Source organism: Halictus rubicundus, chromosome 9 (assembly GCF_050948215.1).
Source record: "Halictus rubicundus isolate RS-2024b chromosome 9, iyHalRubi1_principal, whole genome shotgun sequence".
Lineage (NCBI taxonomy): Eukaryota > Metazoa > Arthropoda > Insecta > Hymenoptera > Halictidae > Halictus > Halictus rubicundus.
The window spans coordinates 3735735-3756139 of record NC_135157.1 but is presented as its reverse complement, the minus strand read 5'-3'; the positions used below and the strand labels follow the sequence as shown (position 1 = coordinate 3756139).

Below are 20405 nucleotides of genomic sequence, written 5' to 3'. Positions count from 1 at the left end.
AGTGACTGCATTGTCAGCGTTCCATTGTCGATAGCGTTCGAAATGTACTGAGACTTTTCGACTTTTCGCGATCGCGTTGCTTGGGACTCAAACGATTAATATTAAGCTTTATCAGTATTATATTGCGGCATATCTGCGGGTGGTGCCATGCTCCAACGAGCTGTAGCTCCCTTAATTTGCAAAATTCTAGTCTAATTTTTTGAAAACATATTTTCGACATGTTAAGCTGTTTATTTAAACAACAAATATTTTTCATTTATCAAACTAGTTACACGAGGAGCTCTCTTAAAATCGTGTCTAGTGTACGATCTTAGCAATGTAAATAGAAGACTGAGCGTGAGCGTTCGAGGCATGCTGGAACGATAATACCTGCCTAGGAGCGTATTCATAGAGCAATATTAATGAAAGCGTTTTTATTCTTCGTTTTTTGCTATGAAACCATTCCCAACAGATTTCTGAAGTGATACATTATGTTTCACATGTACAGTCAATATGGGTCAAGTTAGATCTTGTTTGATGTTACTTTAACGAGAAAAATGTCACAAATATGTTGGTAAAATTTCATTAAAAATAAGTAAAAATGGCTTTAGAGTGGGGGAACTTTTTGGCTCTGTTCGCCTCGGTATTATTCGAGGGAGGTGTAAATATTATCAGTACCAAATTAGCAGTGTGTATTTGCATTTGTGTCGCTGCTACAATTGATGTTAGTCCGAGCTCCAATGTTAGTCCGGGTTCACGCTACGGTCGAGTTAGGTTAGAGGTCAGCAAGAACTGCACACTTCGGTCAGTTTACGAGGGTTATGCCCCCTTTTCTCGGCTGCGCGTGTCGCTCCTCGTGACGGCCATAGTTTTCAAGCCAGCTCAGGCACGTGCCGTATGAACTGCGCATGCCGCCGGGCGACCCCCGTATCATAGGTTTCCATATTACCGCGGAGGTACTGTTATCAATTCGTTTTTTCTTTGCCAGTGGTATCCCCTGTAGGCCTATTCCACTATATCGCATGATAATTGCGGAAAATAATAAATTCGGAAGATAAATTTTCAAAATAGTTTTTAATTTCATCGCCAAAATTTTATTCAAATGTGGAAAAACTTCTTCGTGGACGTGTTTAGACGTGCTTGGTGAATAAGAAATATCAAATGAAAGATTGGACGTTCGGTTCAACCGGGTGCGCTATTTCGTTTTAATGGTCGTTCTCCAAAATTCGGAAAATGCCCGTTTCTGAAATGCAAGGGACTTGGTGTCGTCTTCCTGGGAACATACTTTGATTATACAGGGCGAGTCACCAAATGTTAGCACCTCAAATATCTTTGTTGTTTCTAAAGATACGTAAAATATGGTAAGGATAAAGTTGAATGGTACAATGGGGCTGACACGATGCAAAAAAAATGTTGCTTTTATGTCATTTTTTTGGAGATATCAAGGTCACCTTGACTTTTTTAAATGGAACCACCCTTTTTTAAACACCTACAATGATAGTCCCTTTCATTAGGAATTCAGTGACTATAATTAGTCCAAGGTCGTTCAAGGTCAAGGGCAGAAAAGGCGTTTGGTGACTCACCCTGTATATTTATTCCTTGACGATTTCGTTTAAACAACAAATACAATATTCTATTTTCCCACTTGTATGGAAACCGGTATGCGGAGTCACGGTCCGCAAGCCAGTAACGGTACACATTCAATGAGTATCAGTGATGGATCTACTCACTGCACTGTACTGTTTGCCACTCCGTGATGGGGGGAGGCGCGGCCGTCTAATGTGGATCCACACATGGACTTGATCCACAGTGCGCTTAACAGTTCGCGAACAGCAGTGTGGACCCAGTATAACAGTTCTCGTTCAAGACCGTCTAGGTTGAGAAAATTCGCATCGAATGTCAGTCGTGTGATGTCAGTCTCTTCCTCACGTCGAAGATCAGCATGGAAGAAAATGTAAGGCATCTGGTCTGCCGGTGATCACAACCACAAAGACGATATTCAAGTTGTTTGTGGAAGAATGTGCTTTAAATAATGTTTGACTATATTGTTGCTCGCAGAAGCCAACCGAGAAGGAATTCACTATTGAAAACAATGTGCTCATAGGGAAAAAGATGAGGTACAGTTCCGAATATGGATCCAGTGGAGACCTGTTATACGACACGCTGAAGAAAGATCCGAGTTTCATAGGACAGGTATGATCAGTGGATAGTTTAACTGTCAAACTCTTCGACTTAAATGTGTAAACTGTCTCGCGTTCGTGTCAGCATTGGACTCCGAATTTTTATGCTAAATAAAAATTGTCTGCGACAATAGCAGGAGACTGGAGCGAAACAGGCATTTCATTTTTACTTCAATAATTTTAACAATATGAAAATAATAGATTGGGATCCTTAAATTATTTTAATCCACTACAGAGAATTCTGCCCTTTTTAATTAACCGAACACGTGTTTTAGCCTAACCTTCCCTGAAAATTCAACCCAGACCTAACCAAACTTCGTTTAAAAAGACAGAGTTCGCTGTAGCCGACATAACAGTTTTTACAAATATCTGGGAAAAGTTGTTTAGAATCACATCCCAGATAACATATTTGAAACTTGTCAAAATTGGTAAACAATCCCATTTGTAGATTGTTACCCCACGTAGGGTTAGGTTTGTACAGCTTTTAAATGAATTTTGGTTAGGTCTGGGTTACTCGATGGAGGATGATGCTGATGATTGACTCATGGCTGATTATCGACTTCGACAAAGTGGGTGGTTCCCAAGTGTCGTCATATAAACATGTGACTGTGTATTTACATATTCTGTACGCTACTATACAGCACTGCAGAGTAGTTCGAGAAACGGTAGCCGGGTTCTCAAAATTAAGGGTCAATCACCGCAATATCTTACGAACGATAGCTACGCGCGATCTCTTTCTCTCTCTCTCTCTCTCTCTCTCTCTCTCTCTCTCTCTCTCGCTCTCTCGCTCTCGCTCTCGCTCTCACAAACACACTCACTCGTAAGGGAAACGACAGCCTTGCGCAAATGAGAAAGACAGAAGGGAAGGAAGGGGGATCCTCGGACAGCCAAGTTTAGACGAACATAAAGATAGTCTTGGTAGAAGCCTATATGGGTCTCGGAACTGCACGATCTGCAGCACGAGAATGGTGGGACACACCTGCAAGTTGGCACTGCATAATCGTAAGGTTACCAGTTGGCCCAACGACACAAGCCCCAAATTCAACTTAGAAATTAGGTAGTAACGCCCGGTTTCCATTTCCCGGTATTTATTTTCCTCTAAGATGTTTTTACACGATGTAGCAGGTAGGATACTGAAGACCCATTTCACCTCAAAAATGCTGCAAATTTAAACGACTCGAAAAACTTTCAAAAATTTTTTTTTCGCGAATGAAACTTGATGTACGATTGTTTTCACAGTTTTATGGAACAAAAACGAAATTTGGTTAAATAAATTTGGTTATGTAAAGCCGGTTGTGTATAGTGTAATTTATACTACTATAAAATTGGCGGCACTCCTCTCATTCTAATCTCGATCGAACGACTAAAAAAAAAATCGTACATCAATTTTTAAGTTTCTGAATTTGATTTGGAATGTCAAAGAGGTTGAGGAAGTATACAAATAATTGTTTTCTGAAACATTTATTATTAAGTCATAAATTGCTCAAAACTTGTACCATCATGGTCGATACAGAAAGGCTATCGTTCAAAAAGATGACCACAACATACGTAATGTGTGCTGCAGCACTATCTCGTCGGAGAATGTTGTTTTAACAAAAATTGGTAATGCAGAAAATCGTATAAGTATTCTTGAAAAATTGTGTGCAATTTTCGTATCGATGATCATCGAATTAGAGTATGCGTGTTATGTCGACTTTCCATACCATAATTTGGAAAACGGTACTTATTTATCAGATAATATTTTGAAACCTCTTACGTCTAACATAATAACCTTCAATTCGGTGAACTGCTGGTTGTAAAGTAAATATTTGGAAGTAGCTTACAGGTAGACATGTTAATCATCTACATGTATTCAACGAATGTGTATCATATTGAATATCACAAAATAAAGATGTTTTCAATTGCTGAAAAGTGTGATATGCTTGAAATGTGGAATTTAAAAGCCTAGACTCCGTAGATTCGCGATAAGGTTGAGTGACATTATTGACCACATTACCGACAAAAATAGGCGAAAAATGGTTTTACGTGACTCAACTTTTGGTCCTTATATGAGAATATTTTTCGCTCGGAAAAGGCTCATTCGAAAGAGAAAGGTTCAATCTAGTGCGCGCTGGTGATGAGCTGACGAGATTATGCAGATATTTGGTAATATAAGCGTTAGAAGTAGGTCAAAAATTGACGATGTGCAGGCCGTGGAATCCAAGCATATTTATGCCACTGTATGAGTTTTCTGGATGAAATCGAAAGTAGCACGCGCTGGAAAATATCTCCAGCTACAAATTGAGAAATAAAGCTAAAAACTTGAAGCACGTTGCTGGCATCAGAATTCATAATATCGATAATACAGAGCAAAAAATGTGACAAGTTTAATCGCAGACTTAAGACTCATCGGATCTACCAAGACGGATCTTAAGTGGTCGTAATAGTAATGAAGCACAATTATTATACCAACAAAAGTATCCAGAATGAAGAATACCAAATAGTTGTATGTTTAGACGAATTGAAGATAATTTACGTCTGAATGGATCATTAACAAGGCAAGGGCGTAGACACTAACGTGCATGCTATATTAAAAAAGCATAAATTGTAACCGTATCGTGACAATTCAGTACAATCTTTATGCGAAGGAGACGCAGATCGCAGATTAACATTCTGTTATTGGCTTCGATTAAATTATCGCAATGATATTCATTTTCTGAAGAAGATATTGTGCACACAATACGCGTGCTGTAGTCAATATTTTGAATGACAGATCACCCAAGGTGATTTAACACCTTGTGACTTCTTCCTCATACATTAAAGACACTGTCTACGTTACTGTTCCGGAAAATGTAGAAAACTTATGTAACAAGATAACTATAGCTATTGAAAGCATTACATAAAAGTGTTGTATACTGTATCGATCATGATGGTACAAGTTTCGAGCAATTTATGAATTAATGATAAATGTTTCATAAAAAAATTATTTGTATGCTTTCTCAACCCCTTTGACATTCCAAATCAAATTCAAAAATACTTACAATCCAGTTAATTCTTCGATACCTCAAATGCCGATCATCTCGTAAACAATGCGTAATATCAATTTTTTACCTAATATGATTTTGATTTTAAATGACTTCTACTTCATAAATGTGTAAAAAAATGGGGGTATGAATTTAAAAAAACCATGGTGGCCTTTATAACTCGCAAAGGTCACGAGTAAAAAAGAACAGTTTACATGCACATTGTAAAAGACTTAAAACCGTGCTTTGTCTTATTAAACTTTCTTGTAACTTCAACCAGTTACGAAATATTTGCTGGGACATTTATAGACGGACACCCTGTATATGCATCTTCTATAGCAGTCAGTGCTCAATCTTTTTAAACAATCTTTTATACATTTATTCTGCAATTTACTGCAACTTAAACAGATTTTTTCTCATGTTATATGGGAACCTATATTTGAAAAAATACCGTCTCGAAAGGGTTAATATAAAGTTTAATTTTGTTAATTGTAAAATGTCTTCCTAGTTGACAATCATCGTGGTCCATACATGGTTAATGGACTGCGGATTTCGTAAATTTATGATAATAACAATATCGTGAAACTATTTTAGATTCATCTAAAACATTCATTTTTATGCAATTTCTACTTTTTACTAATTGACTTGGACAATTTTTAGTGTACATAAAAATCTACAGACTAACGATTAACGTACAATTTCATCTAATTTTATAATAACAATATACGACTTATTTATAAGATATGTTTGGAATCATTGTCGTTCTTTCGACTTGAGTTGTCTTCTTCGATGAGTAGGAAATTCAAGGTCTTAGAAATAATTGATAGCATGGAGAGTTCCATGTGTATATTTATATCGCTGACAATGATTATATCATTACACCTTCAGGCCTTCAAGTGCCTAATTAACAAAGTTACGTCAGGCCTCATCTTGAACTTTGGTTATTAATCCAAACTCGCACTAGCCACGGCTGGCGTTGGTACATTCATGTTCGTCACCGTGCGGCCAGCCGTGATTGTAGCCGTGGCCATGCTAGTGCGTTAAGAGGATGTATCTGAATAAAATATCTCTTTTCTGTTTTTCTATTTTTATTCACCTTAAAATTATCTTATCATCAAATGATAACGCACGAACAGTATGTATTAAATATAATTGTACTTTACGTGACGTTGTTCTTTTCGCGATCACACTTCAGAAAAGTGCCAAGTAAGCACTAAATGCTTAACTAACTACTATATTTATAGCTCTACTCAAACATGTACTACTTACCGAAGGAAAGTTAAGACTTAAATATCTTTGAATCTCGTAATTGCTTTCTTATCATTTAGGAAGCATAATGAAATAATACCAGCCACAGTTTAAAAAGAAGGTCTGAACAGTTTTGCAAAGATATCCTTTTGAACACAATAATAATATAACTATTTGTTGCAACGTTCCAATTAGTAGAATAGTGTTATTCTTAAAATACAATAAAAATAAATTCTCAGATTTTTGTATTTTTAATATATCAAGCTATTTTCGAATTATGATATTGTGCAAAGTCATATTGTTTTCTTTTATACACTAACAAAAGTATCGTTGGTGACGATCTTAAAGCCATCGGAATATTTTCAGTGCATTTAGAATAATTTTAGTTCTTCACCTATGTTTTCAACAACCATGTGCATGGGTGTAATCAGTCTCGTACACTGTGTCGTAACTTTTGTGTAAATCCGTGCTTATCACTGAGATTGCTATAAATGTTGTGAGTCACGAGATGCTCAACCATTGTTGGTTAGGAAGATCATCATGTAAAATTTTCCGGATGTAAAAAGACTGACCAAAAATAATTCGAATATCAGTGTACATTCTACTCTTATTTCTTTTAATTTCTCTAAATGTATATATGTACATAGAATTAGTTAAGCAAATTTCCGTACATCTTTTAAAACAGTATAATTTTTGAAAAATTGCATCATACCACTTGATTTTATTTTAGATGCTAGAAAGATTAGTTTACTAGATGATGTCTAGATAAAAAAGAATTTGTTTAGAAAATTATGATTGGTAGACATTGCGAAGAAAATAGTAAAGATCGTTTCTTACGACATTTTTATCTAAGCCTCTAATTTAATATGTTTTGAAAGGTTTATGTTAGTTATAAGTAGACGCATTTTTATGCAAAATGAAAATTGTCCGTAGTACTTGTAAGACACAGAAGTTACAACAATCTTAATGAGCTGAAATGTACAATAAGATTATCAGAATCTTTAAATGTTTTTGCTGTTTTGTGTCTGATCTACTCACTGTTGTCATGAATGCGTAAACTCCGTAGTCTACTCATAATAGACATGAACAATTAGTTATGTACGGAAAGGTTTCAAAGTGAACTTGTCTTATGAAACAGATGAGTTGTACACAGAGTTGTACATTGGAGTCATTAGGATATGAACTTTGTAGCGATGACGGAGCAATAATTGAAAACGATTAGTGAGATTATGTGCGTTTCATATTCTTACAATTCATAGGAGTGCAATACTGTTTGTATGTTAGGTTATTACAAAAGTCATTCTGAAGCACCAAATTCAAAACATTACTTACGTTGCAATTTAAAACACATTTTATATAATAATAGCCGGCATAGAATTATTTATGCATTCCAACGGCATAGAATTCTGTCGACAACGCCATGGTCAGCGAGACCAGTCTTCTCCACCTTACCCCTTCCATGACGACGAGCATCCCCACGCTTCCGCCACGGACTGGTCACGTGGCGTAATGGCAGAGAGAGGGTAACTGTATTCCCCTCCATTTCCCCTCCATTTCCCCTCCATTTCCTCTGTCTGGCGACACTGGTTCTGAGATATGTAATACCTGGAGTCCGGGTATTAATCAAAATGTACCAATATTTTCATGTGCTAACCACGTTTTGCTACCAAATCCCAAGTAATCCTTGTTCGTCTAAAAATTTCCTGACCATTTATTTCGAAAATAAATGGCATGTCCCATGTATCTACTATTTGAATCTTGAACGATTATTTTAAACACATTGTATATTACAACGGAAATATTTTCACCGTCTTAAATGATTCGTCCTATGTAGAATATAATAATATAAATAATGAGCAGAATTCCTTTCTTTCAAAACATAATAAAATTCTCCTATTTTCTAACCAAAATTTAAGCATTAAAATCAATGTAGGCGTACAATAGGTATAAATTCATTTTTGTCTTTCGTGAAAATATTGGTAATAAAAAATTCTAATCGTTGTAGCGCGTGACGAAAATCGCACGGCAAGGGGTTAAAGACAAAATTGTATGTTTCGCTGAAGAAAACCAAATGTGAATATCTATAAAAATTCAAAGAATTAAGATATCAATAAAATCGTTCACTGAAACTTCGTTGACATACACGAAGTTGTATTCTGTTTTGTAGTTATAATTTATGGAGTAATTCAATTGTACTTTTGCACAACTCTGATCGAATGTTACAGGTGGATGTCATCACAGGAGAAGAAGATACATACGCGAATATGCTGGATCGTTCGGTGAAATGCGCTCTCTGGTTAAAAAAAGAAGGAGTGGGCAAAGGAGACATTGTTGCAATTTCAACACACAATCACCTCGATAGCTTTATTCCGTGCATCGCCGCCGTTTTTATCGGGGCAATAATCAATCCTTGGGATGATGGAGTTAATACTAGTAAGAATTGGACTACACTTTTAACATTGTTGCACTGTATGTAACAATGTCTTCCTTAGGAGTGTCTGTTCTTATTCATGCTGTTTTTTGCTTACTAACGTTTATAATTATGCAGTCACTGGAATATTCCAAATTATATTTCATCTGTGGTACTCCAAATTAACAATATGGCATTGAAGCATACATACCACATTTTATATTCTCGAGTTAATAGCATAATTGATACGAAACAATAACATTAATATACAAATAATTGATTATGTAAATTAGATAATTTTGTGTTTACATTTAGAAAATCTCGATAGAGATTTATGTATGTATACAGATGTACTGTACGTTTACGTTAACAAAAAAGTAATCTGAATTTTCCCATACTAAAAAATATTTTGCCTTTTTTTAATTATCTAAAACAGAGTTAATACAGACGCCCATAAGATTCCAGAAAGTTTGAAAAAAGTCATTCAATTTTGAATTTCATAATTTATCCAATAGACACTACTCTTCTTTATTTATATGAGTCACTGCACATTGTATCGTCTACAGTAAATTCTCATTACGAGTCAGTCCCGCCGTTCTTTTTACTGACCCTTATACGAAATCGGAGGTTCTCGCCGAGCGTCGCATTTGAAATACACAGGGCACGCTGGAAACCTAAGAGTCATATCCGTCTATAAGTCATAAAAAACCTATGGCCACTAAGCGACAGCGAAGCTCGGAAGCCGTCGCCGCCGAGGAGTGTGCCACAACATTGTCGGCTATATCGGTGTGAGACCAGAAGACTACTAATCCAATTATAAACTTCTTTATTTTTCGTTATTTTTTTATAAAACATTCACTAACATATTCGTGGCATTTTTCTGATTAAAATGAAGTCAAATATGATATAAGCCCGATGATATTTACTTGTGTAATGAGCGACGAAATTTTCGAACGCAGAGAAGACAGCTTATGGGAAAGAAAGAGACGCGGAGAGTTGCGGCCGCCGCGACAAAAATTTAACTTCTTTATTATTAATTATTTTTCTTATGAGACTTTCACCAATATATTGGCGGCATTATACTGATTAAAATAATACCAAACGCGGTATAAATCGGATCACATTTACACTAATTTTCCGTTAATGTAATTGTTATGGGAAGACTTCCATCGTTCATTACACAAGTAAATATCATCGGAATTTTATCATATTTGGTTTCATTTTAATCAGCAAAATGTGACGAATATGTTAGTGAAAGTTTCATAAAAATAACGGAAAATAAAGAAATTTGTAATTGGATTAGTAGTAGTCCTCTGGTCTCACACCGATATAGCCGACAATGTTATGGCAGCGATGGCTCTCGAGCTTCGGCCACTCACCTCGGTGGTGTGGGTAGTTCCACTGACTCCAAAGTGTAAGGTTGGCACTGACTCGTAATAAGAATTTACTGTAATTATACGTAATGGTGATATTATGTAGTACGCAAGCAATGTTTGTACAGGTCTTGTTTTACATTATTATGATGCTGATTGCACGTATTTGTAGATCTTGCTGGTTATTTCATGAGATTAACCGAGCCGAAAGTGATTTTCGCAAATGAGAAATCGGTGAGGGTTATTCTGGATGCAGCGAAAATCGAAGATTTGGAGGCGAAGGTCGTCACGTTCGGCGAATATCCCGGTACTGTATCCTTCTCGGATGTTCTACAAGGTCACAGTAAACCCGAGGTGGCTAACTTTCGGTGTCAGGAAATCGAGGATCTCAGTGACACGGCGTTCATACTTTGCTCTTCCGGGACCACGGGTTTGCCGAAGGGCGTGGAACTAACTCATAGAACGCTCTTAAATGCATTAAATCAATCGCCTCAATTGCGCATGAGCGATAAAATACCATTGTGGTTCAGTTCTTTGTATTGGATTAGTGGATTGTTTCTCAGTTTCCTGGCTATCACGAGCAGGGTCACGAAAATAATCCCTCCGGAATTCCAGCCACAGAAAGTGTGCGAGATTTTGGAGAAATACAAGGTACTTGATTAATTGATTAAGTGTCTAGAAGAATGATGTACATTACAAATTTTCGAAAATGGATTTTTACGTGCAATGAATGCCAATGTGAATCTAAAATTATTTTCACGAAGCTGTTAGTACCTAACAATGGTACTAGCGGTTTTATGTTGTAACTATAGTAGAATGTTACACTGTCCAATTCTTTCATTGCTGCATGGAGCAACGAATTCTTTTTACATCTTCCTGCAAATTGCACGAAGCACGACATACATGCCTTTCTACTAGACACTTATTCAATTTCTGTTTCATTATTTCAGCAGGATTTCTGCTATGTCAAAACATCATTTGTCTAAATGTTCGAGTCACCAATCGTTTTGCTATTTGAACGTATTATCTACCAGGGATCGAAAAAATTAGGAAACTTTCTAGCAGGTTTTATTCGAAACGTAGAATGTGGAATTTAAAAAAATATGTTCTCACATTTTAGGTTCCGTTTAATTTCATCGTATTAGCTGATTTCTAATTTATTAATTATTGTGCCGCAGGTTTCGTGGTTAATGTTGAGCACCAGTATGGCCAACCGATTCGTTAGGTACAAGGGTTTATCGAACTATGATCTTTCGAACCTAAAATTCCTCATGATTGGTGGTGCTACGTTGAAACAAGAATCACATGATGCGTTGCAAAAACATTTACCAGATACATCAGTGTTACAACTTTATGGTAAGTGTGGTTAAGGTCTGGTTCAGTGAACACGCGATATTTGTTGTAAGGGTTTTATTTTAAGAACGGACAACTGACAGAGTGACGTCTGGACTCCTAACTGACAACTTCTAGATCTCCATTGTCCCGTCTACTTACAGTGGCTCAGGAAAGTATTCGAACGCTTACGTTTACAAATTTTAATGAATAGAATAAGATGTACTAAACTAATCTGTATAGAACAATTTGGTATCTACAGTAAGGGGTAAGTCTCAAGATTATGTCAGTAAAATTATAAAAGGATTCAACAACGTAGGCAGAAGTTATGATATATTTATTAGAAACACGCATAATAAGTGACTCACAAACGTAATCGAACGCTACATATATTATTAAATTATTTAATGTTAATATTTTATTGGACCACCTTTAGCAGTAACGATGTGTCTCAATCGACGTTCCATACTATAAACCAATGATTTTGTAAAAGTACACTGAATGGAATTCTATACTTCTATGATTTTTTGTTTCAATACCTCCTTTGAAGTTATTTGATATTTATTTAATCTTTTTCCGATTTCAGCCCATAAATTTTCAATTGGATTTATGTCTGGACTTTGCGGTGGAGTAGTTAACATATGTCGTGTGTTATATATGATCCATTCTTTCACAATTCCTGCAGTACGCTTGGGATTGTTATTTTGTTGGAAGTGGAAGTCTTCCAATAATCCTAATTTGCGGGCATTTTCTTTAAGGTTGTTCCTTAAAATATTTAAATACTTATATTTATCGAGTATTCCATCAATGAATACCAAATTTCCGGTGCCACTTGCTGCCATGCACCCCCACACCATAACCGATCCACCTCCGTGTTTCACTGTTTGGTGTAAATTTTTAATTTCCAATTCCGTATTTCGTTTGCTCCAAACATAATTTTGACCATCTGAGGCAAAGATGTTAAATTTAGACTCATCCGAAAAGATGACTTTATCCCAGAAAAAATGATCTTTATTGAGGTATGCTTTTGCAAAAGCCAGTCTTTCTTTCGATTTACCGCATTAATATATGGCTTCTTTCGTGGTACACTGCCATGAAAATCATTATTTCGTAAGATTCGTCGACATAATTCGAGATGAACTTCTTTATGAAACATATCGGTTACCATATTTGTGAGTTTAGGAGCGGATACAGTGGGATCTTTTTTTATTTCGATCGAGCGTTGTTCGCAATTGTTCCTCCATTTTATGATTTTTTAATAATATAATGTATTGTAGACTCACTTCTGTTTATAATTTCTGCAATCTCGTTATATGATTTTCCATCCTTATGCAATCGAAGTATCATTTCTCCTTCACACTTTTGTGTTTCTGACTTTTTAGTATTCATTTTAACTACTACTGTGCACAGTTCTACGTTGCTGTTACGGAAACGATGCCTTAACATCAACTGAACGTACTAATGTTTTCATTTCGTAGTAATGTGTACATTCCTTTCTAAGAAAGATGAAAACATATGAACAGCGTTACAGCGTTCGAATACTTTTGTGAGTCACTTATTACGCGTGTTTCTAATAAATATATCATAACTTCTGCCTACACTGTTGAATCCTTTTCAAATTTTACTGACATAATCTTGAGACTTCCTCCTTACTACAGATACCAAATTGTTCTATACAGATTAGTTTAGTACATCTTATTTTATTCATTAAAATTTGTAAACGTAAGCGTTCGAATACTTTCGTGAGCCACTGTATATCATCCTCTTTGTCCTTGTCTTTAGTGGAAGGTCCTTCGAACGTCCTCTCGTCGAAGGTCCTTCGGCACTCCACGATTCATGGTACCCGTATGCAGCTATCGAGACTGTGACTAACTCGAACTAAAATCATGCCAGGCTCTGAAACTAAACAGTTCTTTCAAAAATTTCTCTCTTTGTCTAGACACGTGCATTATTAATCGTGTTCACCAGTTTTTCAACTTTCTCTAGTCCCTAAAGTAAGTATTCCATACAATAATTATACCGCAATGTATTCGCATGTACAGGGTAATTCAGCTGTCTGCCATCTAAATTAAGTATTTGTAAACCATTTGGTATATGCAAAAAATGGTTGAATACGATGGTTTAATACGTTTGCGTATTCGACGAATAAGTTCGAATACGAAAGGATTATAGTGGTTTATTCGCGATTCAATTCCTTCTTCAACCACTAGATAAAAATTTACCGTTTATGACAAAGGAACACAATTTGACTTTTATATCTCAATAACAAAGCAAAACAGAAAAGAACTAATTATTGCATTGTTGCTAAGTATTGCTACTTTTGGAACTATCACTTTCGTTTCAAATATTTTTTTTTTTATATACTAAATATTATTTTTTATATACTAAATAATTTACAAGAAGTTTAGGTGGCAGACTTAGCTGAATCATCCTGTACAAAAGTGATATTTTTTATGTAAATGTGAAGTTATGGAATATATCGCGAATAGGATTTTTTTTAATAGAAGTACATTCAAACGGACATTTTTCAATCGGCCCTTTATGAATCCCAATACATTGAACCAAAATGTGTAAAAAGTGTTTTGGATTTTTGTTTAAAACAAGTTAAATCGAGATCGTGTAAAAATGGACCTATAATAATAAATAAACTTTCGTTCTAGGTATGACAGAAACGAGCGGACTGGTTGCAGTACAATTGCCAGGTGGTACAAGCGGTTCTTGTGGAACAATAAACTCTGGTTGTGAGATTAAGATCATTGATATCCAGACAGGAGAAACTCTAGGTCCAAATAAACAGGGTGAACTCATGACCAAGCCGGCCAACCCGATGAAAGGATATTATAAAAATCCAACGGCAACAATGGAGATCATGCGCGAAGACGGTGAGTACAAATATTGTTTTTACTGATAGTAAAATGCCTACCTGAAATTTGAATTGTTATTATATATTCCTATTGAACGGTACTGAAGAAATGTGGACTCTTATGTCAAATTTTATGCAAACTTATATTACCGCAGAGCAACTCAAAGAATCTAATAATTGAATCTCCTTCAAAACTGGTTTCGGTAAATCGAAACAATAATGATGCAGTATTTTAATTCTACGTTAGAAATGCATAACAGTAATCTAGTTTTATGCGTACATTAGTCAATTAGTATATCTATTTATTCTATTTTTTTTTATTGTGACTTAGTCTCCGAAAAGAAGGTATCAGCAAGCAATGAAAATTCAAAGTTTTAAATCGTAATTAAAGTTTGAAAATATGTGATCGTTTAAAATATTCGTGGCTTAACAAATCCAAGGGAAGAAAAGACAATACAGTTTATTTTTATGTCGTCCGATCTGAATTATTTATGTACTACTTTGCAGCATACATGTAAAGCCCGATTATTTGTCTTCAATTTTGTCACTTAAGAAGTTGAGCTAAATGTTCATTAAACTAGAGAGCAATCATTTTTTAGTAGTAATGTCTATAAACGCGGTATTTATTTAAAAAATCCTCTCGCAGCAGAATTAAACGCGTGATGAAAATCTTCAGAAGTTATAATAAGATTATTTTAATTTTCATTTTAGGTTGGATGCACACGGGCGATCTGGCTTACTATAATGAGGAGGGAGAGTTGTTCATCGTCGATAGAATAAAAGATATCATTAAGTATAGGGGACATCAAATAGTACCAACCGCAATCGAGAATCTTTTGCAAACACATCCGGCGGTTTTCGAAGTTGGAGTCGTTAGTATACCTCATCCTACGGACGACGAACATCCCGTCGCTTTTGTCAGCAAAAGGCCAGATAAAGAAGTACGATTACCTGCTATGAATATCTCAATTATCTAGTATATGTATATACAATATCTATCTTTTATGTTAAAGGAGAAACTTTCTTTTGGAGAAAAGTATTGATTTCTTTTCAAATAGAAAGGTGTAACTAAAGGTGCAATTTTTATTCACCACTAATTAATACTATGACTTCTATAAATCAGATGCAATTTCTATTATAATATGATTTGATCTAAAATATTAATTATTCGATGGAAAAATCAAACATTTTTATAATTATTAATAAAATGTCAATAATTTTAAATTACAATTCAGATTATTTATCAATTGTTGAAATCAAGTTTACTAACTGATTATCAGTTAGACAATATTATAATCTAATAATTATCTACTAGGATTGAGTATTTTATATATATTTATTTCAAAATAAGTTTATATGAAATAAATATTTACTGTGAGATATTTTGAGATGAATTAAATTTTATGAAGGTAGAAGAATGCAGGAGGGTTAAAAGTAAAATTACTATGATAAATAATAATTTGTTTATAATATTTTGTCTTTCCAGTTTTAAATTTATTAAGGAAATTACATATTTTGATTGTGTTGTCCTTTTCGGGTGTTGTAATTTAACAATTAACATGTTAATGTTGCTTGTACACGATATATCAGATATTATACGATTTACGTATTTCTTTGGTAGTTATTAGTTTAATTTTCAGGTGACCGCAGAAGAATTGATGTTGATCGTGGAGAATAAATTTCCGGATCCATATAAACTACGTGGGGGTGTGCATTTTATACCAACACTTCCTCACACCTTTACTGGCAAAATATCGAGGATTGACCTAAAGGCTATGGCAAAGTCTATGGCAATTCCATAACAATTTACATATTGTTTTCACAAAAATGCTAGCAATTTTTGTATGCACACTGCGCATCTAAACTGTATGATAGAAAAAGTATTCGAAAAATGTATTTTTTAGTTATTGTCAACAGTATGTATATTTACATTCAATACTCTTATTACTAGATTGAGGATTTTATGCGTTTATTTTAAAAAACCGTCATATTGTGATTAACTTATTAAGATTATTTAGAAATGAAATAACTAATCCTATTCAAGTCCAATTTCTTGCAGTTAACGTAGACAGCTTTTATTTTCTATACGTACCGGCAATCTATTAATGATAATTTATATTATTGATTATACATACAGGGTGTTCGACTATAGATAGTAGGAAATTGAAGGAGTGGTTCTCTATGACAATATGAGCCGAAAATGAAAAATAAAACAAAATGCGATTTCGTGTTCATTTTTTAGTTATTAACAATTCAAAATCCGCCTAAAATGCGGCAACCTGGCCAACAGAGGTGTACGCCCTAAAGGTGCGTGATAGACACGTATCAAGTGATAGATACATCCTTACCTTGGTTTTCATTTGAGGCCCGAGCGAAGTGAAAATGGTTTGAGGATTCACAATTTGACATTGAAGCTGCCTACTTGTTAAAATCCACAAGGACATTTATATCACGCACAACTAATTCGCGTTTGATGCATGTAAATTTGACTTTCGCACATAGAAAATAAAATGTTCAAAAAAATGAGAAGGAATGTTACTTTTTGCTAAAACTACTAAAAGTCTGGATAATGAAAATGAAACAAAAATAAAATGTGTAACAGAAAAATTTTATTAGTGGGATATTTGACGGTGTCTATTAAAAGTTATGGTGCTTATTGTATAAATGAATGTCTTCTTGTAATTAATGTAAATACGAAAAATTACACATACATGCTCTGTATTAATATGAATGGAAGCATATAAATAGAATTTATTGATATGTACATACAAATTACACTGTCCAACACCAAAAAAATTTTGCGATACCTGTTGGGTGATTCTTATACACTTTGTCATCCTAAAACCGAATCTGAAAGTAGAATTGCTCCATCACGCAACGTTTTCGAAAAATTTTGGTTTTTGTAAAAATGCCCGATTTTGATAGGAAACGACGTGTTACGCAAAAACTAAACACGCGAGAAAGTTCAAATTTGAGTCAAGAGATAGAAGGGACTCTCCTCTACATATTCATATAGTCAATTATATTTTTATGGACTTCCTAATAGTTGTAAATGGTTGTTAAAGTTTGAAAATGTGCCGACGCGGGTACTTTGTACGCTCTATTTTTGTATTTATGTGAAAAATCCTTTATCTAGCAGGAATTTACTATACAGGAATGCATTCTACAGACATTTCTGGTAAAGAAACCATTCACGAAAAGTATTTGGTTCCTTTAATGTACGAGAAGGATTAGAAAATGTTAATTGACAGCGTGTGCGCGACGCGTTCGCGCCAGACGGCCATTGCAGCCTTTTCGCGACTCGCCAGGGCCGTCGCTATGCGTAGTCGACGTTGGTACCACACTCATGTATGTCTTTGCTTACTATTTACATACATTTTTTTTTGTCTTTTTGGGTGCCAATCATTACAAAAGATTATAAAAATACGAGTTATATTCACATTTCATTGTGGAAATGCTTAATAAAGAAAATTGAATACAAAAACTTACCTATTTCTGATGTAAACAAATTTAAAATGTTTCCACCTTGCTTGACGTTTGTTCCTGGTATCCCGATTTTCAATAATAAGTGTCCAGCAGTAATCAGCAAGCATCCGCACATAAGTCTTTTCCTTTGTAACGTTTTTCCATTGTTGAAATATCTTGATGAAAGATTAATGCTGGAATTGTATTCCTTGGTTTGATTTTAAAATAATTTCGTCATGAATAGAACAAAAACAGTCCGGCTGATTTATACACTTTCGCGAGATTTTATCGATTTAATATAGAGCGATCTATGTCTTAATTATGTACTTCGATCAATAAAATCGATAAAAATAGTCCCATTTACATAGTGTTTGGACTTATTTTAATCGGAAGAATCTTGAATGTCCATTGGTATTACAATTATAAAGATAAGACAACAATTACTGAAAATAGAATTTTCCAGTCACCGCATTGCTGCGGTCAATTTTCTTTATTAAGCATTTCCACAATGAAATGTGAATATAACTCGTATTTTTATAATCTTTTGTAATGATTGGCATCCAAAAAGACAAAAAAAAGTGTATTTAATTAAGCATAGTAAGCAAAGACATACTTGAGTGGTACCAGCGTCGACTACGCATAGCGACAGCCCTGGCGAGTCGCGAAAAGGCTGCAATGGCCGTCTGGCGCGAACGCGTCGCGCACACGCTGTCAATTAACATTTTCTGATCCTTCTCGTACATTAAGGGAACCAAATACTTTTCGTGAATGGTTTCTTTACCAGAAATGTCTGTAGAATGCATTCCTGTATAGTAAATTCCTGCTAGATAAAGGATTTTTCACATAAATACAAAAATAGAGTGTACAAAGTACCCGCGTCGGCACATTTTCAAACTTTAACAACCATTTACAACTATTAGGAAGTCCATAAAAATATAATTGACTATATGAATATGTAGAGGAGAGTCCCCTCTATCTCTTGACTCAAATTTGAACTTTCTCGCGTGTTTAGTTTTTGCGTAACACGTCGTTTCGTATCAAAATCGGGCATTTTTACAAAAACCAAAATTTTTCGAAAACGTTGCGTGATGGAGCAATTCTACTTTCAGATTCGGTTTTAGGATGACAAAGTGTATAAGAATCACCCAACAGGTATTGCAAAATTCGAAAAAAGTTTAATTTTGTTGGACAGTGTTATTAAAACGAAATGAAATACACACACTGCATAAAACATGTTTTTGAAAGCTTTTGTAGAAAATGTGGACAATATATTAGGACAATAAATTTGTTGAATTGTTGAATTGTTGTTCATTTGAATTGTTTGATTTCTGTTTCAAATATTTTACTTGCATGTATTTAAAAACTCAAAAAATAAATTTTTTAACCAATGTCTTTGAACGAATATTACTCGTTTACAGGGGATAGAGTAATATAATTGCCAACCGTTGTTTCTTAAGACTAATTACTCATCTGGAAAAGTTTGTGAATAGATACACAGAACTTGCTATGTCATAAACGTATGACAATTTGTGAACAATTAACTGTGGTTAAGTAACCAGTTGCATCGTGGGAAAGAATAATATTAAGTCATATCTAAGGAAACGATTTCCCAACAAATAGATGCTTATTTTTTTAACATATACAGTCGATCCAAAAAGTGCATTTTGTGCATTAAATTTCCGATTCTGGAAAAATGTTGAGATTTAACCTGCGGTAATTTCGTAAAAAACTATAGTAATAGGAAATAAAGAAATCATTTGTAACTTTGAAGCTTCACCTTTCAAGGAACATAACTCATTTTCTTCTAAGATATTTTCGCATAATATAACGGGTGGGAAACTGAAGACCTTTTTCCTAACTTGCGACAATTGTAATTATTTTGCAAGGATAATTGTACAGAAAACTTAGAAATATCTATCATGATTAATAACGATTATATGATGCACTTCTAGTATCTGCATTAACATATATAACAATGTTACAAAATTACACAGCCATGAAAAGTTTTAAGTAAAAGAAAATTTGGTGCAATAGCCAAAATTTTTGTTGTGGCGTGAACAAAAAATTTTATGGTGTAATTTGAAAGAAACTTTCACTGCATGCTCCGCTTCACTCGCTGATTTAACGGCGAGAGAATATTTATTTTGTCTAGGGTGGGTGATGAATGAATTTCACTAGGAGAACTAGTAACTTAAATTTATTATAACAATACAAACTAATAGTTGGTAGGTTTACACAGCGACGAGTGTATGTGTTTTAAAGTATGTGTTTCCTGATTGATTGACTGATCAGTTTTGAAGTCGTGGGATGAATGTGCTGAGGATTTGGAGTCTTGGGAGTTGTTTTTGGGGGATGGTTTTGTAACGCTTGCACGGATTAGTCGTTTTTGTTTTTGAAGGAGTTTGCTGGTCTATGAATCGTGATTGGTGAATGTGGAAATTGTAGGCGGTCGGTTTTGACATTTTTTGGTTGGGTGTCTAGACTTCGTGGCAACGGCTCAAGTCCATGTGGGGTACCATACTCAGGTAACGCAACGGTATGGTCCGTCTGGGT

General features: G+C 34.8%; 1 protein-coding gene across 1 annotated transcript; it reads left to right on the top strand.

Annotated features, from left to right (window-relative positions):
- The first annotated feature begins 1747 nt into the window (after nt 1-1747).
- Nucleotides 1748-16301, top strand: LOC143357161 (luciferin 4-monooxygenase-like). The gene is made up of 8 exons (XM_076793442.1): nt 1748-1933; nt 2038-2172; nt 8635-8842; nt 10365-10843; nt 11371-11548; nt 14185-14406; nt 15099-15328; nt 16028-16301. Exons 1-8 carry the CDS (start codon nt 1922-1924, stop codon nt 16187-16189), a joined length of 1626 nt encoding a protein of 541 aa, XP_076649557.1. The 5' UTR covers nt 1748-1921; the 3' UTR covers nt 16190-16301.
- The last annotated feature ends 4104 nt before the right edge of the window (nt 16302-20405 follow it).

What these genes read in the sequence shown, in the direction of transcription:
- LOC143357161 (XM_076793442.1), top strand. An exon ending in ATCAGTGTTACAACTTTATG is followed by an intron (nt 11,549 to 14,184) that starts GTAAGTGTGGTT and finishes CTTTCGTTCTAG; the next exon opens with GTATGACAGAAACGAGCGGA. An exon ending in GGAGATCATGCGCGAAGACG is followed by an intron (nt 14,407 to 15,098) that starts GTGAGTACAAAT and finishes TTTTCATTTTAG; the next exon opens with GTTGGATGCACACGGGCGAT.